Here is a 21,653-nt window from a genome sequence, read left to right on the forward strand (position 1 = left end):
AAGGAAACATATTTTACAAAAGAAGTGTTTCAAGTAGAAACAAGTGTGAATGGTGGAAACAAATGGTGACACACAGACCAAAATCAGAGAATGTGAACTAAGGCCTGCACTTGTCAATAGTTACCTTTCCTCGCTAATAAAGTTCATCCTCACCCCAAAATTCAGTCTTTTGCAGCACTTGCTAGTCTCCAGGAGCCAGTCTGTCATGAAGCACCCTCCCCCCTCACTGTTTTAAGGCACTGCCTCAGTGAATGGATGCAGAGAGCCTTTGCACCCTGTAAAATAGTGAATCAATCTTTTGCCATTATTCACAGACAGGGCAATCCCCTCGCTGTCTGTTGTTCCTTTTCACTTCCAAGTGGTTTCGATGTTTACTGTTTGTCTTGTATGGTTTTCCATTGACTCTTCTGGGTGGTCGCTGTGACAAAGGGGGGATTTTCTGTAATCTTTTTATGAATCCTAGACTTGGCTCTGCTTCCCTCTCTAGGTTGCATTGCTACCTAGCAGGTGCAAAAGGGTTAACCCTTCTTTTGGAACAGCACAGGAGACAGGAGGGAGAGGTGTGTGTGTGCTTGAGTGAGAGAGAGAGAGAGCGGGCTCTTGCTGGGGTGGAATGAATAGAATCCTGCACTTAGGATGGAAGAATCCCATGCACTACTACAGACTAGGGACCGAATGGCTGGGCAGCAGTTCTGCAGAAAAGGACCTAGGGGTTACGGTGGATGAAAAGCTGAATATGAGTCAACAGTGTGCCCTTGTTGCCAAGAAGGCTAATGGCATTTTGGGTTGTATAAGTAGGGGCATTTCCAGCAGATCGAGGGATGTGATCATTCCCCTCTATTCAGAACTGGTGAGGCCTCATTTGGAGTACTGTGTCCAGTTTTGGGCCCCACACTACAAGAAGGATGTGGATAAATTGGAGAGAGTCCCGCGGAGGGCAACAAAAATGATTAGGGGGCTGGAGCACATGACATGAGGAGAGGCTGAGGGAACTGGGATTGTTTAGCCTGCAGAAGAGAAGAATGAGGGGGGATTTGATAGCTGCTTTCAACTACCTGAAAGGGGGTTCCAAAGAGGATGGATCTAGACTGTTCTCAGTGGTAGAAGATGACAGAACAAGGAGTAATGGTCTCAAGTTGCAGAGGGGGAGATTTAGGTTGGACATTAGGAAAAACTTTTTCACTAGTAGGGTGGTGAAGAACTGGAATGGGTTACCTAGGGAGGTGGTGGAATCTCCTTCCTTAGAGGTTTTTAAGGTCAGGCTTGACAAAGCCCTGTCTGGGATGATTTAGTTGGGTTTGGTCCTGCTTTGAGCAGGGGGTTGGACTAGATGACCTCCTGAGGTCCCTTCCAACCTTGAGATTCTATGATTCTATGAATCAGGTGACCATATTTTTCTGAGCCCCTCCCTGCCTTCCACCCACATGAGCCCGCCTGAGGTCCCCCTGACACCTTCCTGAGCGGGCAGGGGCGGCTTTAGGAAGTGCGGGGCCCGATTCAAATAGTTTTGATGGGGCCCCGGCAGGTGTGACTCACCCGGCGGCGCTCCAGGTCTTCCAGGGCACTGAAGGACCTGCTGCCAATGTGCCGCAGGAGACCCGGAGCACTGCTGGGTGAGTAAAAATTAAAAAGGCGCCTAAGTTAGGCACTCTTCTTTAGGGCATGGGGCACTCTTCTTTAGGGCACGGGGCCCTCTTAGGCACGGGTGCGGGGTCCTCTTAGGAAAGGGGCCCGATTTGGGGGAATTGGCCTAAAGTCGGCCCTGCAAGGTGTGATGGATGGATGCAGGAAGAGACAAGACATTAGCAACTTCCTGTAGCTGGAGCCAGCAGCTCAGTTCCTCATTTGGGCTCGGTGGAGCTGAGCACCGGGGTGTTGGAGGCAGAGCTGGGGGGCCCCTCGCTGCCCCCATCATGGCATCTGCTCTCACTGTCCTCTTCCTCGGTGAGTATCGGAGACAGTCATGGTCCATGTGTGTCCGTGAGGGGAATCTGAGACCACGGCGTGTGCCTGTGGTGTGGGGGGTGGGGGGATCTGAGACCAAGGTGTAGGATCCAGTTGCTCTGGGATCTGGTCTCTGATGAACCGTCTCCTTTCCAGGCTGCTGGCTGGCCAGGCAGAGCAGGGTGTCTGGACGTGAGTATCTGTGGGGCAGGGGAAACTTTCGTGTTCAGGATGGGGAGGTGGGGGAAAGCGATTTCCAGCCTACTCACACCCCGAACCTGCAGGCTCCACAGCAGCCCCCTGGGCAGGGGCTTAGCACCCTCTTTGCCCCCCACCCCCTCGCCCTGGGTCCCTGCCCCCAGGGAGCGCGGGGCTGCTCCGTCCGCTGGGCACCATCCCCTGCTGAGCCCCCCTCTGGCCAGTTCACTGAGGCCCCTGCAGTCAGGTTCCCTGGGCCCTGGGGCACAATGTAGCCTTAGGGCTTAACCCCTTCCTGCCCGCGCTGTAGCTGGGGGACAGGAGGCGGCTGGGTTATGTCAGTGGCCAGCAGCAGCCTGGGGATGTTTGCTGCCTTTCCACACTGTGCTGGCAGGAAGGGACAAGCTGCTTCCAGCTGAGGGGGAGAGATGAGCTCTGCAAAGACATCCCTTCCCCCCCACTCCTCCCCGGTGGCTGGAAGCAGCTCCCATCCCTTCCCTCCCACACAGTGCGGAGAGGCTGCTGCTGGCCACACTCTGGTGTGAATCCTGGCAGCGATCTGGGGAGGGGGGAGCTGTGACCTTGTGTGTCCCCCCGCCACATGTTGCCTCAGGAAGACACAGCCCCAGGTACCAGGAGAGGCGGATCCAAACCCAGAACCCAGTCCATAGGTTCCCTGTGGATGCAGTGAGGTGTCTGTTAGCCCTGGTGCTGTCCCTGGGGCTGGTGCTAAGGGCAGATTACAGACACACGGGAAGGGGTTTGTGTCTCCCCATCTCACTCCTGTTTGTGTGTGAACGCAGAGCTCCCTGCGCCTGGACCCTCCATCTCCATCAGCCCCAGTGGGGTGATCGCCCTGGGGGGAGCCGTCACCATCCGCTGTCAGTGTCGGTGCGAGGGCAGGAGGTTATTTCTGTATAAAGGTAGATTCCAAATCCAGGAGCTGGATGCTGCTGGTGAGGGGGGTGAATTCACCATCCCCAATGCCAGATGGGAACATGGAGGGGTCTACAGCTGCCGATCTCACTCTGGATCAGAGCCGCCCAACTGGTCGTATCTCAGTGACATCATGCATATCATTGTAGCAGGTGAGGAGCCCGGCTCAGTGTTCCTGCTCCCAGCCCCACACCCAGCCAGACCATCATAGGGGTCTCTGGGCAGATGGGACACTCTTGGATGTTACTTAACCTGCCTGTGCCTCCATTTCCCCTTGTATGAATGGGGGATAATCATGCCTCCTGCACCTTGTGTCTGGTTAGATTGTCAGGACTTGGCTTTAGGGAGGGGGCTTTTTCTCACTCTGTCTGTGTAGCACCCAGCACCTCTGACTCCCAGCCCTCTCCTGATCTAACCACTAGACCCCACTCCCTTCCCAGAGCCAGGGATAGAACCCAGGAGTCCTGGATCCCAGGCTGCAGGGCCCAATTAGGTAGATAGACAGGTACAGAGGGGTGCTCTGGATTTTAGGCAGTTTCGGGCGTAGCTCCCAGGAATCTCTGGGGTCTCGGAGAGGTTTCTCTGGCAGGGTTTTCTCCCAGGGGCCCCGTCTCTGGGACCGTGCGGTAACTACGGGCACAGTGACTGTGCCAGGGTCTATCTCACGGCTTGTCTCCTTCTCACTGCAGAGCTCAGCTACCAAAAACCCTCCATCTCCCTGCACCCCAGCTGGGAGGTCACCCTGGGGGGAGCTGTGACTGTCCAGTGTCAGGCTCAATACCAGACCGTGAGGTTCCTTCTGTACAAAGATGGAAACCCGAATGTGCTGCAGGATGCGGAGCCTGCTGGGGATATGAATGAGTTTCCCATTTGCAACGTGAGCCGGAGAGATGCAGGGAGCTACCGATGCTATTATTACCGCAAATTGGACCCATTCATCTGGTCTCATCCCAGTGACACCGTGGAGCTGGTGGTAGCAGGTGAGGGGCTCAGCTCAGTATCCCTGCTCCCAGCTGCACCCCAGCTGGACCCTTAGTGGCAGGGGCATGTGGAAGCAAGCAGGTGCAGGGGCTCCCTGAATCAGTGGGGTCAGAGCACAGAACTCCTCCGGGGAGCAGAGCCAGCTCCTCTGGCTGCGGGGGCACACAAAGAGTCTCTCCAAAATCAGCCACATTTTTATTCCTGTGCGCACCCCTGATCAGGGGGTCTCTGCGCCAATGGGACGCTCAGATCCAGGTCTGCCCTGAGCCCTAAGCCCAGTAGAGGGGATGCCCGGATGGGGGACAGGGACGGAATCACTGGTGGGTCCCCAGCAAGGGGCAGCAGAAGCTGCTGGAGCAGAGGTTGGCAACCTTTCAGAAGTGGTGTGCCGAGTCTTCATTTAGTCACTCTAATTTAAGGTGTTGAGTGCCAGTAATACATTTTAACGTTTTTAGAAGGTCTTTTTCTATAAGTCTATAATATATAACTAAACTATCGTTGTATGTAAAGTAAATAAGGTTTTTAAAATGTTTAAGAAGGTTCATTTAAAATTAAATTAAAATGCAGAGCCCCCTGGACTGGTGGCCAGGACCCAGGCAGTGTGAGTGTCACTGAAAATCAGCTCGTGTGCTGCCTTCGGCACCTGTGCATAGGTTGCCTACCCCTGTGCTGGAGGTTTGATTCTGAGGGAGGGGGGATCCCTGCCCCGGTGGGAGCTGCAGAGCAGGGGCCTTTCCCAGGGGATGCTGCCCTGGCCTTCCCCGCTGTGGGGATGCACAAAGGAGTAGAGGCCCAGCCGGCCCCGCCCCCAGCCTGTGACTGCATTCCCTGGCTAGCTGTGTGATGCCCACCTGAGCTGGGGGCTGTCGGGTTAACGAGCAGTGGAAGTGCACAAGTTGGCTGCTCAGTTTTGAGGAGAATTCCAAGGACTCCCGGGCAGCTGAAGTGTGGGGAGCTCGAGCTTGGGGCAGTATTTTTTTGTGGTGGGGAGAGAAAGAAACCAGCAGGGGACAGCAGCCAGCAGCTCCTTCCCCTGCCCCCATTGCCCCTGGTGGAAATGGCTGGTAGAGTTTGGAGGGAGGCTGCCCAATGCCGGAAGACACCAGCAGCTAGCGAGGTAACAGCCAACACCAGAAATGAAGGGACCCAGCGAGCGGGGAGCCAGTGGATAGTGACCTGGTGGCCGAGCTGTATCATCGAAAGGTACTAGGCACGGAGCTGGCAGGGGAAAAGTCCTGCTGAGAAGGGGCAGAGATGGCAGGAACAGGAGGAGGCAGACAGAGAGGGAAACTTAAGGAAAGAACCGTGCAGTGACAGAAGAAGAAAATTAATGAGTCTCTAAGTTACCTAAGAAATTGTTAGAAAACTGTGAGAGAAGTGAAGCACGAATGAAACATGATGGAAATGAGCTGTGAGCAAAGAGAAATGGGCTTAAGAAGTGAGGAGGACGTGAGCAGTAGTGAAAGTGAAGTAAATAGTACGGACAAAACATCCACCCAGCACCTTCAGGTGCAGCGACAGGAAGGGAAAAATTGCTAGAGAGCAAAGGGACTCTAAAAAAAGCAGCGGAGGGTCAGTTGTTGAATTGAGAAGCCGACCCATCACCTGGAGAAATCGCTACAGGTATCTGAGCTGGAGCTCAGAGCAGCAAACAGAGACGGTGCAAGGGAAGGGCTCAAGATACAACAAGCCAGCCAAGGAACAGAGAAGCCGCAAAGGGACCGTAGAGTGGTGGGTTCTGGCCTAGTGCCTTGGATGTTCCAACTCCAGATCCTGGTGCTCCATGAATGTAAATTGTTGCCCATGAAGCGGGTTTAATTCAGCCAATGGTAGTTACTGTTCAGGCAGCTCAGCAAGAGTTCCCAGTGTGACCCTACCCAGCAGTTCCTGCTACACCAGCGAACTCTGATTCACTTGTGATCGTTCCCCACTGAACTGATTTCTCCTTCCGCAGCAGATGGAGATAAAACGCAATTGGCCTATAGGTCCCCTCGGCCTCTCCTTGCCCTGCCCCAGCCACCCCTCCAAGGGCTCCAAGCGCCGTTGCCTTGCTGAGGGGTGGGGGACCCCGTGTCTCTTGTGTCACCAGCCCAGCTCCTTTGGTCTTGGATTCGGGGGAAAAGCATCCAGGAGACTCTCTCCCTGCAGCCCCTGTATCGACCTCATCACTGGGGCCGGGCTGTGGGGACGGGGTGCAGTGACCGTGCCGGGGTCTGTGTCTCAAGGCCTGTCTCCTCCTGCCAGCAAAGCCCAGTTACCCCAAACTCAACATCTCCCTGCACCCCGGACGGAGTACAGTGACCGTACCAGGATCTGTGTTTGGTTGTCACGGACTCACAGATCATGCCCACTCTTGGCCCCGTGCGGTCCGTGGGGGGAACCCCCTTCAGTGAGACAGCCTTCTCGGGGGTCCACTCTCTCTCAGGGTTAGGCCCCTCCACCTCCTGGAGCCGCACCTCTCTGAGGCTTAGCACACCTGTCTCTCGCTGTGGGCCCCCTCAGGGAGTCCACTCGCTCTGGACCCCCAGGGCCTCACCCCATGAAGGGAATAATGCAACCGTGTTCTCTAGACCAGAGTGACTCTCAGCCAGCGTAAAACAGGAGGGTTTACTGAGCATCTGAACCTAGCACAGGAAACTCTCAGGGCCTCAGGCCTGGCCTCCCTCAGCACAGCACATCCCAGTCTCCCCTGCATCCAGGTGGACTCTGCCTGCTCCCCCTCTCCAGCCCAGAGCCCCCCCGCTTCCCAGCTGGGCCTCCGATATCCCCGGCCCCAAGCCCCCCCTCTGTCCATTGTCTTCTCTCCAGGGAAACAGGATCGTAAACAGGGTCTCCTGGGTCTCCTCTCCTCTCTTCTGTCCTCTGGCCCCCTCTGGCTGGAACCGGCTGGTTAAGTCACCGTGGTCCTCTCTTCACAGCCCATTGTTCTCCCACTGGCCAGAACTGGCTGTGACTCCTGAGCTGGGTCTCTGGGTCACCAGGTTGCCAGGTCACCAGTTGCTGGGGTATTTATTCTCCAGGCCATCGGCTGGGGTCCCAAGTTCCCTCTCCGGTCCTGTGTAACAACAAACTCCCTCTTCCCTCACCTCGTTAAACCAGTAACATCCGGGGAAACTGAGTCTCGTCCCCTCTGCATGCAAACCGTTGGAAAAAACAAGGGAAAAAAAGACAATCCCCCACTTCGTCACACTCACAGCTTGTCTCCTCCTGCCTACAGAGCCCAGCCTACCCCAAACCCTCCAACTCCCTGAACCCCGGTGGGCAGGTCAAACCAGTGGGAGCCATGACCGTCCGGTGTGAGTGTCGGTGTCCGGGAGCGAGGGTCCTTCTGAGTAAAGTTGGAGACCCAGACGCACGGGGCTCGATGGACCCTGCGGGGTACATTTCTGAGTTTCCCATCCGCAACATGAACTGGGGAGATGCAGGGAACTACAGTGGCTGATATAGCATCAAATAGGACCCACCCATTTGGTCAGAGCCCAGTGACCCTGTGGAGTTGGTGGTAGCAGGTGAGGGGCCCGGCTTGGTGTCTCCGCTCCCAGCCCCACACCCAGCCAGACCCTCAGGGGGACTTGGCACCGATAGGACACTCAGACCTAGGCTCTGCCCTGAGCCCTGGGCCCAGCAGAGGGGACGCCCAGATGGGGAGCAGGGATGGAGTCACTGAGGGGTTCCCTAGCCAGGGGGCAGTAGCAGCTGCTGGAGTTTCAGGGCCGATGGCTGGGTGGTCAGTTCCCTCCTTCCTCCATCCCAGTAGATGCTCATTTTCCTCCCACAGAGGGAACTGACCCAGCTGGGTCCCAGCAGCCGGATCCTGACCCCCGTCTCTATGTCATTGGTTACTACGGCTCTGAGCACACAGGGGAGCTGGCCCAGGACAGGGGCTCCTGGCAATTAATACTAGTTAGTAATGATTTTGGTTTCTGTAGAGCCAGGCAGGGGCTGTATCTGCGCTCAGGGTCTCACTGGGCCGACTCTCCCCATTCTGGGATCCCCAGGGACCTGATCCGGCTCAAATCCCTGGGTCCCGTCCTCTCCCCAGGGACACCAGCTCAGCCCGGGGAAGAGCCACCATTGCTGACTGGGGGAGGAAAGTTTCCCTGTATAAGTAACTGCAGACACCAGGACTCCAGCTTTCTCACCCTTGTGCCCCGCCCCGATAGATGCAGGGGGAACTGACCCAACTCAGCTGGGAGCGACGCTGACTCCCACCCGCCCAGGCATCGCAGGGCCAGGTACCAGGACTGGGGTCAGGAAATCGCCATCAACCCTTCGAGAAACAGGTTTGTGCTGCCCAAGGAGCAACCCCCAGGGGGAGCCACGAAGGGCTGTCTGGGTGGGATGGGGGCAGATCCCCACAGTGAATGCCCCATCTGAAACCCCCCAACCTCATTTCATATGCAGGAGGTGTCACTGGACAGATGCTAGATTGGTTTCATGGGGGCAGGGAACAGGAGAGCTTCCCTCCAATGCACAGCCCACCCCGTGGGCCCCACAAACCGAGGTGCTGAGCTACCTACTGGCACCACAAAACCACCCACTGGGAGAACAGGGCTGGGGATGGAGAGCCGGGGATAATGATCTGGTGTATCCTGTCTGTCTGCCTGAGTCTGCAGACAGCCCGGGGGAACGGCTCAGAAGCAGGGCTCTCCCTTTGTTGGGGTGCTGCCCAGTGGGGCATTAACCCTGGAAACTATCAATCCAGATAGACACGGTGTTAACACTAGAACCCACTGATTCAGAGTGATATCGTTGACTCTGCGAACCTAATGTGGGGGAAAAAAGGTCTGTATGTATGGCCTGAAGGTAGAAAAAAGAAGGGTAGAAAGGAATTATAAAAGCAGAACTGTAAAAGCAGCAAAGAGCCTTGTGGCACCTTATAGACTAACAGATGTTTGGGAGCATGAGCTTTCGTGGGTGAATACCCACTTCGTCGGATGCATGTAGTGGAAATTTCCAGGGGCAGGTATATATATGAGCAAGCAAGAAGCAGGCTAGAGATAACGAGGTTAGTTCAATCAGGGAGGATGAGGCCCTCTTCTAGCAGCTGAGGTGTGAAAACCAAGAGAGGAGAAACTGGTTCTGTAGTTGGCAAGCCATTCACAGTCTTTGTTTAATCCTGAGCTGATGGTGTCAAATTTGCAGATGAACTGAAGCTCAGCAGTTTCTCTTTGAAGTCTGGTCCTGAAGTTTTTTGCTGCAGGATGGCCACCTTAAGATCTGCTATTGTGTGGCCAGGGAGGTTGAAGTGTTCTCCTACAGGTTTTTGAATATTGCCATTCCTAATATCTGATTTATGTCCATTGATCCTTTTCCGTAGAGACTGTCCAGTTTGGCCGATATACATAGCAGAGGGGCATTGCTGGCATATGATGGCGTATATTACATTGGTGGACGTGCAGGTGAATGAGCCGGTGATGGTGTGGCTGATCTGGTTAGGTCCTGTGATGGTGTCGCTGGTGTAGATATGTGAGCAGAGTTGGCATCGAGGTTTGTTGTATGGACTGGTTCCTGAGCTAGAGTTACTATGATGCAGTGTGCAGTTACTGGTGAGAATATGTTTCAGGTTGGCAGGTTGTCTGTGGGTGAGGACTGGCCTGCCACCCAAGGCCTGTGAAAGTGTGGGATCATTGTCCAGGATGGGTTGTAGATCCCTGATGATGCGTTGGAGGGGTTTTAGCTGGGGACTGTATGTGATGGCCAGTGGAGTCCTGTTGGTTTCTTTCTTGGGTTTGTCTTGCAGTAGGAGGCTTCTGGGTACACATCTGGCTCTGTTGATCTGTTTCCTTATTTCCTCGTGCGGGTATTGTAGTTTTGAGAATGCTTGATGGAGATTTTGTAGGTGTTGGTCTCTGTCTGAGGGGTTGGAGCAGATACGGTTGTACCTCAATGCTTGGCTGTAGACAATGGATCGTGTGGTGTGCCTGGAATGGAAGCTGGAGGCATGGAGGTAGGCATAGCGGTCGGTAGGTTTTCGATATAAGGTGGTGTTAATGTGACCATCACTTATTTGCATCGTGGTGTCTAGGAAGTGGACCTCCCGTGTAGATTGGATCAGGCTGAGGTTGACGGTGGGGTGGAAGCTGTTGAAATCGTGGTGGAATTTTTCCAGAGTCTCCTTCCCATGGGTCCAGATGATGAAGATGTCATCAATGTAGCGTAGGTAGAGAAGGGGCATGAGTGGACGAGAGCTGAGGAAGCATTGTTCCAGGTCAGCCATAAAAATGTTGGCATATTGTGGGGCCATGCGGGTGCCCATAGTGGTCTGATCTGGAGATATATATTGTCATCAAATTTGAAATAGTTGTGTGTGAGGATAAAGGCACAGAGCTCAGCAACCAGTTGTGCTGTGGCATCATCAGGGATACTGTTCCTGACAGCTTGTATTCCATCAGTGTGTGGGATGTTTGTGTAGAGAGCCTCTACATCCATGGTGGCTAGGATGGTGTTTTCTGGAAGGTCACCAATGCATTGTAGTTTCCTCAGAAAATCAGTGGTGTCACGGAGATAGCTGGGAGTGCTGGTGGCATAGGGTCTGAGCAGAGAGTCCACATATCCAGACAGTCCTTCAGTGAGAGTGCCAATGCCCGAGATGATGGGGCATCCAGGATTTCCGGGTTTGTGGATCTTGGGTAGTAGATAGAATAATCCTGGTCGGGGCTCTTAAGGGTATGTTGATTTGTTCTGGTGTTAGTGTAGGGAGTGTCCTGAGTAGATGGTGCAGTTTCTTAGTGTATGCCTCAGTGGGATCTGAGGGAAGTGGCCTGTAGAATTTGGTATTGGAGAGTTGTCTGGCGGCCTCCTTTTGGTAGTCAGACCTGTTCATGATGACAACAGCACCTCCTTTATCAGCCTCTTTTATTATAATGGCAGGGTGGTTTCTGAGGGTATGTCTTCACTACCCGCCATATCGGCGGGTAGCAATCGATTTCTCGGGATCGATATATCGCGTCTCATCTATACGCGATATATCGATCCCCGAACGCGCTCCTGTCGACTCTGGAACTCCACCAACCCGAACGGCGGTAGCAGAGTCGACATGGGGAGCTGCGGATATCGATCCCGCGCCGTGAGGACGGTAGGTAATTCAATATAAGATACTTCGACTTCAGCTACGTTGAAGCTGCGTATCTTAGATCGATTTTCCCCCATAGTGTAGACCAGCCCTGAGGCTGTGGATGGCATTGCGTTGTGCACGACTTAGGTTATGAGGCAAGTGATGTTGTTTTTCCACAATTTCTGCCTGTGCACATCGGCGGAAGCATTCTATGTATAGGTCCAGACTGTCATTTCGACCCTCAGGAGGAGTCCATGTGGAGTTCTTCTTCTTGTGCTGTTGGTGGGAGGGCAGAACTAACCATTTGTAACAGCTTGTGATTAATAGCTGCCAGGTGACAGAGCAAGAAACCGCAAAGGGCAAAACTAAGAAAAACAGAAAAAGCTTGCTTTGTTTTATTCCTTATATGGATGTAAAATTTTAAGGAAGTATATGTAATTTTTGTGGTTTTATCCTATATAAGCTCTTGTATTTTATCTATCGGGGGGTTCGGCTGCCTTGGCTGACTCCCCCATGCATGCATGTTTGATTGATCAATAAAAGAGCCTCAGGCTAATCTGATCCAAAATCAATAATGTGGTCGATTTTCCACAACATTAACGATGGTTGTTGCAATGACAGCACCATTACATCTTCCGCTGCTGATCACTTCAGCGCGACATAGTTCTCCTGATGATCTCAAAGCACCTCCCCAGCCAGAAGCCCCCTACCATTGCCATCCCCCCGCCCATATGATTCCTACACAGAAATGAGCTGAAGCTGCTGAGAAATTTCCAGTACAGGGGCAGGATCTGAGGGAGGTGGGAGGTGCTGCAGGATCCGGGCTCATGTGGCTTCACAGGCATGGGGCCTGAGGTACATCCCCGCCCACACCCTGCCCCCACCCCAGTACAGCCCTCTGCCATTGGGAGTGAATCCCCTGACCACTATTATCCAGAATCCCTTCTGCTCCTTCCCCTCCACTAGCCCCATAGAATGTTCAGCTGTGGGTCCCTGGGTCCTCGAGGGGGAGGGGCTGGGGCAGCAGGTAATGAACCAGCCGCTCATGGCGCTTACAGCCTGGTGCTTCTTCCCAGGTGAATCGGTACCAAGTGCAGCACCGGTTCTGACCCACACCATCATTGCTGGGGTGAGCGCGGCAGCTGCTGTCCTCCTCCTCCTCCTCCTGGCCTTCCTCTGCTACAGAAGTGAGTGCCCCGCCCAGCGAGGGAAGGGGTAAACCCGCTCTGAGCCGGGCTGGGAAGGGGTCACGGCTTGGATGGGAGACAGGGAAGGAAACACGGGGTGGGGCAGGGGCTCAGCAGGGGGCTGGTACATGGATTCTGTTTTGTGTCTCTGCAGGGAAAGGACCAGCCCTGAGACAGAGCAGGTGAGACACCAGCTCTGCTCCCCACCCTTGATCTACCTGAGACAGGACTCCTGGGTTCTCTCCCCAGCTCAGGGAGGGGAGTGAAATCTAATGGTTAGATGGTGGGGGGAGGCTGGGAGTCTGGACTCCTGGGTTCTCTCTCCGGCTTTTGGAGGGGAGTGAGGTCTAATCGTTAGATCAGGGGGGCTGTGAGCCAGGACTCCTGGGTTCTCTCTCTGGCTCAGGATGGGGAGTGGCGTCTAGTGATTACAATGGGCGGGGGCTAGGAGTCAGAACTCCTGGGTTCTGTTATTATCTCTCTCTCTTTCTCTCCATAGGGAGCCCAAGGCTGCAGCCACACTCTGTAAGTCACATGTGAGGGGGCAGCCATGGAGCAGGGGGGAGGGGCAAGTGTCCCCTGGCAAAGGCCGTGTCCTGGGGGGGGCATGCTGATGTGGGGTGCAGCCCTGACTCACTGTGTGCCTTTGGGGGTGCCCCGCCCTGTGCCTCAGTTTCCCCCACTGCACCATGGGCTAGTGAACCTGCCCCACCCCAGTGTGCTGGGGGCAGGCGGGCCAGTCTGCGAAGGGCTCAGATGGGGGTTGGGCCTGGGGCCCTGATCTGGACCCAGTCACTCACTGGGGGTGTGTCTCTATTCCACAGACACCCTTGTGGGCGAAGGGAAGGAGCTGGATTTCCTGGTAAGTTCCCCCACTCCTCATCCCTGCCCCCCCCAGCACCAATGGACCATCCAGCTTCCCCCTCCCCCTACCATCCAGCCCTGCACAGATCTCACTAGAACCACTTTCTGATGCTGCCCCCCAGACTCTGCCTTGCCCCACCCCGTACCCCATCAGGGCAGACACCAGAGCTGGGGATCAGCAACAGAGCTCCCCTCCAAGAGGGGCGGGAGACCCAGAGCACAGAGAATCAGAGCCTGATCCTGCACCTCCCAACTCAGCTTGACCCCCTCAAACCTTCCTCCAAACGTTTGCATTTGTCTGGGATTCAAGGAGAGTCAGCGGAATTCCATGGGGGTCAGGTGCTGGGGGGTGGGAGTGGGATTTCCCTGATCTCTGCCCCGTGGGGCTCTGTGGGCTGGAGTGGGCAGAGTGGGGGGAGTGTTGCTGGATTCCCTGGAGAGGGGGAAGAGCAGCTCTCCGGAGTCCCCTGCTGGAAAGGGCATAGTGTCTCGAAGCAACTGTGCATGGGGAAGGGGAAGCTGTGGGGGGCATGGCTGCCCCCGGTGGCTGGGATCAGAATGGTCTGGTGTGTATGTGTTGGTATTGGCTGACACACACACACACACACACACACACACACACACAGTGTGTCTCTCCCCTCTCAGCCCCAGGAGCCCGACCCTGGCACCGAAGGACTCACCTATGCCGAGCTGGACGGCCAGGCACTGCAGGCCAAGAGGGGGGGACCAGCCCCTGCCCTCGAGCCCGTCGTGTACGCCACCATCAACGTGAGCCGGGGGCACCACAGGCAGAGCTCCTGGGGTGCAGAGGCACCCCCTACCTCCATAGTGTGAACCTAGGGGGAGTCATCAGAGCGACGGGGCAGGGAGCGTCGGCCACCAGGGGATGACAGAGTGATTCCCCCCCCCAGAGAACAGGCTCGGCTTATAGCCCCCCCCCATAGCCCTCCCTCCAGTTGGTGCTGCCCCACCCAGCCCCACAGGTAGGGGGTCGAGGGAGCCCCACACAGGGAAGGGGAGGGGACATGTTGAGGCGGCTGTTTATGTTATTTTGCATCCTGTTAATCTCCAGATCTGTAATAAACATAGAACCACAAACTCCCTCCCCAGCACCCTGTCCTCAAGCCAGGAGTGTGTGTAACACCTGAGGGAGATGGGATTGCTTGGGGACGGATGTGGGGGGGCCTCCCTGCTCCAACCACTAGACCCCACTACTCTCCCAGGGCCGGAGTATATTACAGGGTAGCAGCAGCCAGGGCATCAAGTTTATGCAGTTTCACTGGCAGTAACAGAAACAGCAAGTGAGCGCCGGCTCTGGGCAGATTTCCCCTTTTGTGGTATTATCGGCTGCTCCTTAAACCAATCAGCATCTAAATTTACTCCTACGTCCCCCCCCTCACAGGGTCTGGAAACCACAACACCTCCTGGCCCGTCTCTGTCCCCAGAGCCGGCTCTAACTTTTTTGCCGCCCCCAGCAAAAAAAAAGGGTGCTGCCCTGCTGTAACACCCACCCCCGCGAGTGTCGTGCTGCCCAAGCCCCCTGCCCCCCCGAGCGCCACCCAAGCCCCCCTCCCCCCAAGTGCCGCCGAAACACACACACACACACCCCGAGCACTGCCTGGCTGAAACAAAACAAAAAACCCTTCAGTGCTGCCCGGCTGAACCAAAAACAAAGCGCTGCCCCACCCCAAGTACGTGCTTGGTTGGCTGGTGCCGGCCCTGTCTGTCCCATGCCACTTGGCTAAGAATAGATCCTGCAGCAGATGTTACCTGAGAAGGAGGTTGGCCAGGCCCCTCCATGTGATGAACTGGGGAATTTTCTTGGTGCTTTGTATGAGAACTGAGTGCCTCAGTTTCCCCCATGTGCATAACAAGGTGATGGGAGAGGGGGTTTGCTGGTGCAAAGGTGACCTCACCTAGCGGCCTGGACATGGTGGAACTGAGCAACTGATACTTGGAGGCCTAGCCCATAGAATATCAGGGTTGGCAGGGACCTCAGGAGGTTCTAGTCCAGGGGTTGGCAGCCTTTCAGAAGTGGTGTGCTGAATCTTCATTTAGTCACTCTGATTTAAGGTTTCATGTGCCAGTAATACATTGTAACGTTTTTAGAAGGTCTCTTTCTATACGTCTATAATATATAACTAAACTATTCTTGTATGTAAAGTAAATAAGGCTTTTAAAATGTTTAAGAAGCTTCATTTAAAATTAAATTAAAATGCAGAGCCCCCCAGACTGGTGGCCAGGGCATGGGCAGTGTGAGTGCCACTGAAAACCAGCTTGCGTGCTGCCTTTGGCACCCATGCCATAGGTTGCCTACCCCTGTTCTAGTTCAACCCCCTGCTCAAAGCAGGGCCAATCCCCAGACAAATTTTTGCCCCAGATCCCTAAATGGCCCCCCCAAGGATTGGGCTCACAACCCTGGGTTTAGCAGGCCAATGCTCAAACCACAGAGCTATCCCTCCCCCCATGTTGGAAGCCAGCTTATTCTGGCCAGTGGGAGGATGAAGGGCTGAGAAGAGACAGCCTTGGAGATGGGTTTGCCTGGGACTGAAGACATAGGACGGAAGAGGGTCTGGCGGGAGGTGACATCGGACGATCGGGTGGAAGCAGCTCGTTCTGGACTGGGGACAAAGAGGGGCACCGTCTGACCCCACCTGGACTGGGACAGACCCAGCTGGACGGTGCTGAGACTGGCCAGGCCCGAGGCCCCTGAGAACTGCCTGGGCTGGGTTCGGCCATACAATAAACCCTCCTGTTTTATGCTGGCTGAGAGTCCCTGCAGGCTGGAGATCAGGGGCATCGCTCCCTCTGGGGGTGGTGTCCCCGGGGGGCCAGAGCGAGGGGACCCAGGCAGGCTGGAGGCTCAGAGGTGCAGCCCCAGGAGGTGGCGGGGCCAGAGAGCCTAACCCCAGAGAGCAAGTGTGAGCCTCGGGGGGGCTGTCACACCAAAGGGGGATCTCTCAGGGGCCGTACGGAGCCGAGAGAGCCCGGGGCGTGGCCGTCTGAGATGGGGTTGGAGGGTACATGGGATGGGGGTAGGGGGCAGAGGGTTGAGAGGATATGGGACAGTGTGGGGGGTGGGGGGTGAGGGGCTGGAGGGGAGACAGGAGTCGTGGGGGTGACGGGTTCCCCTCTCACAGAGTTGGGGTTGGTGGATGAGGCTTTGTGGGGTTGATTTCCTGTCAAAACTCCAGCTGGGCTGGGGCACCGCTATCTGGAGGAGGGGGAGAGCCAGGGGCAGGTGATGCCCCCCAGTTCCCCATGGCCATGGGGCAGATTCACCCTGAAACACTCACGAGGGGGGGAAACCAGGTGCCCCACAACCATTGGGGCAGCTTCCATTGTCCCCATGCCACTGCCCTGCCATCGCTCAGCTGCTGCCCCCTCAGCCTCAGCCCCCTGGCCTAGAGGCAGATGAAGGTTTTGTGGGGCCTTGGGCCAGAGCAAGTGGGGGCCCATCCTTTCTCCTGCATTCCCTCCCGCCACCCCAAGCACTCCTGCTGGGAAATGGGTGGGGACTCTGTTGGCCCAGTGGCTAATCTGCCATTGCCTTGTCCCCAAAGTTCCCCCATGTTCTCCCACCCCTATATTCCCCTAGCCCCCCATTCTGCCCCTCCCATTTCCCCGAGAGCTCGCTGGAGAGACTGGGAGATGGCCGCCATCCTAACTGAGGGCAGGGGGGATGGAAATTTGAGGGTTGTAGGTGGGCAGGTTTGTAGGTGGGCAGGTTTGCAGGCTGAGAGGGAAGGCTGCAGAGTCAAACCCTCCAGCACCAGGAAATGTCACAGTTACAGTTTACCGAACACCCTTAACTCTGCCCCCTCATGCAGGTCCATTACAACTCCAGCCTTTAACTGTATGATTATGTATTAATTTTACCTACTTGGATCATCAGCTACTTGAACCCAGAATGAAAACGGGGGGCGGGAGGTGTCATGGAAATAGTGGTCAGCTGAATATTGAATACCAGACCCCATGGTTGCCTGGTTCCCAGCCCAGTGCACCTTCCACAAGTATGCAGGGTACACTGAGGGTGAATTCTCCCCACAAAGACACGAACAAGCTGTGAGCTGCATGACGCTTGGCCAGGCTGATGGTGCCTGAGTTTTCTAGGTTTTGCAAAGCCCTTTTCTTTACTTTGATGGCAGTAGATTTCGCCAGCAGATTAGAGACAAGGTGTGAGGGACACAGGAAAAGACGAGACATGTCAGCTTCCTGGAGCTGGAGCCGGAGCCACCAGCTGAGTTCCTTATTTGGGGCCCAGTGGAGCTGGGCACCAGGGCATGGGTGACAGGGTGACCAGATAGCAAGTGTGAAAAATTGGGACAAGGAGTGGGGGGTAATAGGAGCCTATATAAGAAAAAGACCCAAAAATCGGGACTGTCCCTATAAAATCAGGACATCCGGTCACCCTAGTGGGTGACAACGCCAGTACCGGATTTACCATGGCTCCATAGTGCCGGGCCCAAGCTCAGAAGGGGCGCATAGCATTCACTTCCTCCCCTCTCGCAGCACTGTGAGAGCGAGCCTCCAAGCGGCAGGGATCCAGCATGGGAGCCGAGAACCCATGGGACCCTGGGAGCTGTAGTTCCTTGGCCAGCTCCCTGCCTATAGCCCTGGAGCAGGGAAGGAACTACATTTCCCAGCATTCCCTTGGCCACTATCAACAGGAAAGGGAGTGGGAAAGCTGTGGATGGAGAGCTGGCTGCTAGAGCAGGGTGGCAGTGTGAATGGCAAGGAGTAGGAGGCTTTGCCCCAGATATCACCCTCAGAAGACTTCCCCAGACTGGATTAGGGATGCTGGTGTGACCTCACCTTGCAGCCCCCAAAGAAGGAATTGGAGGGACTAAATGAACAGTGCACCTCTCTATCTGAAGCCTAGCAAGGGAGGTATGTGGATCCAGCTAGAATTTAAAATGAAAAGTACAGGAGGGGAGGCTCTGGACCCAGCTTTAGATACAGTACCAGGCACGCAGGAGGATTTCCACATCTGAGCCATGGAAGCAGAAATTGGCTTTTCCTTTCCAGGTTTAGCTAATATTCAGAAAGGGAATCTAGCCCCTGCCTTCCAGATTTGAACACCTCAAAATTCAGGAGTGCTCAAGCTCAATTTGGGCAACTGTTACTTCATTTCTCCCAAATCAAATATGCGGATCCACTGTAACTTGCTGTAGAAAAAGTAGGATAAAATTGAGCAACAAATGCTGGCATCTTCCCAGTGCTAACTAGGGCTGGAATGGCTATTTTCAACAGCCATTGCCTTTTTTTTTTTTAATTTTGTTTGTTTAAAAGGAAGATGGTGATATTGCATTGGCAAATTCCCCATAGAAACAAAGAGTGGAACAAAGGAATAACAAAGGCACCTCAGCTTTTCCTCATTCATGTAGGACAATCTTATAACATGGATCCAGATATCCTCCAATCACACCAGCTGAAAATTGTTCCACTTTACTGCAGTTCTGTAACCATGCGGGAACCAGTCCTGTCTGTGTTCTGTGCACATCCAAAATTCCTGCTGAATTCAGAAGTGCCTTGCTTTTGTGACTATACTACCTGATATTTTCAGCCCTTGTAAGTAAAGCAGGTTTACGTTTAGTAATTGGATGGGAAGCCTCTCAGAAAAAGTTAGGTGCTGTAGTGGGTGTTGCTTATTCACTAGGTAATGAGAGACCTTCCTGTTACACTAGTAAACCAGTGCAGCATAGAATGCACTTTGCTCCTAGAGTCTAGAATGGGGCCTTTGCTTCTATATGTAGCCCATTAAAGATAATGAAAAGACTCCCACTCACTTCAACAGGCTTTGGACAGAACTGGTTATACACAGGGTAACTCCACTGTCCTCACAGGGTCATGGTCCCACAGCAGAGGAGGGACATGTGAGCTGAGCATGTTGCAGAGCTGATGCTCAGGGATGGGAGCCTCTTGGCACCCCAGCCTCCAAAATCATTCAGGCTGCACTTTCTGCACAACTGTGCTAGCTGAGGGGTGCATGGGAATTGGTGGCCTCTGCTTCAGGTGTTGGGCATCTCAGGTACTTAAAGCATTGGCCTAGAGGAGGGAAGTGCCTAATTCCAGAGTCTGCAGCTGCCTAGGGCCAGCACTGAGGATTTAAAGTCCCTAGTGCCACCGTTGCAAGGTTCAAGCATGCTCAGCCTTGGAATTGCCACCCCTCCTGCGGCTAGGAGCTGCAGCTGTCTAAGGCTGGCCTCTGGCAGTTGGCGCCATGGCTATAGCCATAGAAGCTGCAGGTGGCTCTGTGACTACTGGGGGCCATTAAGCTAGGAGTGGATAAAGAAACTGGAGTTAACCTCAAGGAACAGAGGTCACCAGCAGGAAAGGACTGTCAAGGGGAGCAGGGAAAGAGGAAGCAGGTCAGGTTTGCAGGAGGAGAATAGCCCCAGCTGGTTGGGGAGCATGTCCAAAGTAGAAAGGAAACAAGCATGGGGAGAGGTGGTGGTGACCAGGTAGCAGACTAGCATGTAGGTGGGAGCCAAGGGAGAAAGGCTGGTGTCTTCAGATTCCCAAGGGCTAAGTCCTCACTTTGGGGAAATGGTGTTTGCAAGTGGCTTGCTCAAATGGCAGGATGGGTGCTGAGGGAGGGATTTGTCAGCATTGATCAGGTATCTGCTGGCTTTAGAACTTTGAGCTGAGACTAGGACCACATACTGTGACTGGTGAAATAGGGTGATGTGCCGAAGTAGGGGATTTTCTTGTTTTTTCCTTGTTTTTCAATGGGTTGCATGCAGAGGGGATGGGACTCAGTTCCCCTGCGTGCTATGGGTTTAATGAGGTGATGGGAGAGGGAGTTCATTGTTACAGAGGACTGGAGAGGGAACTTGGGACCCCAGCCTATGGCCGGGAAGATGGACACCTTAGCGACTGGTGACCTGATGACCTGGAGACCCAGCTCAGGAGTCGCAGCCGGTTCTGACCAGTGGGAGGACAATGGGCTGCAAAGAGAGGACCCCTGTGACCTGACCAGCTGGTTCCAGCCAGAGGACAGAGGAGAGGAGTAAGGCGACCCTGTTTACCTGGATAGAAGAATAATGGACAGAAGCGGGGCTTGGGGCCCGTGATATCAGATGCCCAGCTGGGAAGCAGGGGGCTCTGGGCTGGAGAGAGGGAGCAGGCAGAACCCACCTGTAGGTAAGAGAGACTTGGATGTGCTGGGCTGAGGGAGGCCAGGCCTGAGGCTCTGAGAGTTTCCTGTGCTGTGTTCAATGCTCAATAAACCCTCCTGTTTTACGCAGGCTGAGAGTCACTCCGGTCTAGAGAACAGGGTTGCATCGTCCCCTTCGGGGGGTGGAGGCCCTGGGGGTCCAGAGCGAGGGGACCCATGGTGAGAAACAGGTGTGCTAAGGCTCAGAGAGGTGCAGCTCCAGGAGGTAGAAGGGCCTAACCCTGAGAGAGAGTGGACCCCTGGGAAAAGGGCTGTCTCACTGAAAGAGGTTCCCCCCACGGACCACACAGGGCCAAGAGTGGGCACGATCTGTGAGTCCGTGACAGCGTGGTAGCAGAAGGTGGTTTGTGGATGCACCCTATAGACGTTTGCCTGTGGGCGCAGGCGCTTGGCAGTGAGTGGCGGCCAGTGATAGCACTGGGGTCTTGAAAGGAACCAGCCTGGAAATGGCCTAGAACCAGCTGAGCGACCTGGCACATCTGTGCAGGGAGAGAGGGCTGAGCATGGGGAGGCTCACTAAGGAGCGGCGGATTGCTCAGCTTGTAGAGAATGGCCATTCTGAGGAACAGGCTCCAGACCCCAGGGGGGCTCTTGGGATGACCGGAGAGCCAGGGAGTAGCCAGGGGGGCAGTCTGTGTAGTGACCAGGAGTGTATCAGACCCGAATCCCCAGTCAGCACAGGGAGACCCCAGTTGGGTTCCTCCCTAGAGGAGTTGCAGAAACTGGAGCTGGAGCTGAAAGCGGAGGAGCGAAAGCTGGTGGACAGAGAGAATGAGCGGACCATGCAGAACAGCGGAAGCACAAGTTGGAGCTAGAGGAGAGGCAGGCCAAGAGGGCCTGCCGGGGGGGTAAGTGGAGAAGGGCCCCGAGATGTCAGTGGTGTGGGGACTCTAGACACCAAACTGCTGCCCCAGTTCAATGGGCGGGGGGGAATATTGTTGCCTACCTCACAGCCTTTGAGAAGGCCTGTGATCTGAACCAGATTGACCCCGCAGACAGGGTCCGCTGTCTGACCCCCCAGCTGGGTCCCAAAGCCATAGAGGTGTTCAGCCAAATGGATGGTGTTGAGACGGGGGACTCTGACCTGTTCAAACAGGCTTTGCTGCTGAAGTTTGAACTAACCCCCGAGGCGAACAGGAAACGATTCTGGGGTGTACGCAAGACCTCAGGTGTCACTTACAAGGAGGTTGCCAACCTGCTGGGGGAATATCTCCGCAAGTGGGGGAAGGGCGCAGGGGCCACCACCACAGAGGACCTGTATAACTTGGTGGGGTTGGAGCAGCTGTATGACATCTGCCCTCCAGAC

The 21,653-nt window shown here is 55.0% G+C and overlaps 1 protein-coding gene across 1 annotated transcript; it reads left to right on the forward strand.

Annotated features, from left to right (window-relative positions):
- The first annotated feature begins 1,864 nt into the window (after window positions 1-1,864).
- Window positions 1,865-15,146, forward strand: LOC123374795 (leukocyte immunoglobulin-like receptor subfamily B member 2). The gene is made up of 10 exons (XM_045025086.1): window positions 1,865-1,944; window positions 2,101-2,136; window positions 2,946-3,230; window positions 3,768-4,058; window positions 8,223-8,342; window positions 12,193-12,303; window positions 12,458-12,485; window positions 12,803-12,828; window positions 13,128-13,165; window positions 13,813-15,146. Exons 1-10 carry the CDS (start codon window positions 1,914-1,916, stop codon window positions 13,999-14,001), a joined length of 1,155 nt encoding a protein of 384 aa, XP_044881021.1. The 5' UTR covers window positions 1,865-1,913; the 3' UTR covers window positions 14,002-15,146.
- The last annotated feature ends 6,507 nt before the right edge of the window (window positions 15,147-21,653 follow it).

The sequence above is a fragment of the Mauremys mutica genome, chromosome 7 (assembly GCF_020497125.1).
Source record: "Mauremys mutica isolate MM-2020 ecotype Southern chromosome 7, ASM2049712v1, whole genome shotgun sequence".
Lineage (NCBI taxonomy): Eukaryota > Metazoa > Chordata > Testudines > Geoemydidae > Mauremys > Mauremys mutica.

What these genes read in the sequence shown, in the direction of transcription:
- LOC123374795 (XM_045025086.1), top strand. Translation starts at nt 1,914, where the DNA reads ATGGCATCTGCTCTCACTGTCCTCTTCCTCG. An exon ending in ATCAACCCTTCGAGAAACAG is followed by an intron (nt 8,343 to 12,192) that starts GTTTGTGCTGCC and finishes GCTTCTTCCCAG; the next exon opens with GTGAATCGGTACCAAGTGCA. An exon ending in GGCCTTCCTCTGCTACAGAA is followed by an intron (nt 12,304 to 12,457) that starts GTGAGTGCCCCG and finishes GTGTCTCTGCAG; the next exon opens with GGAAAGGACCAGCCCTGAGA.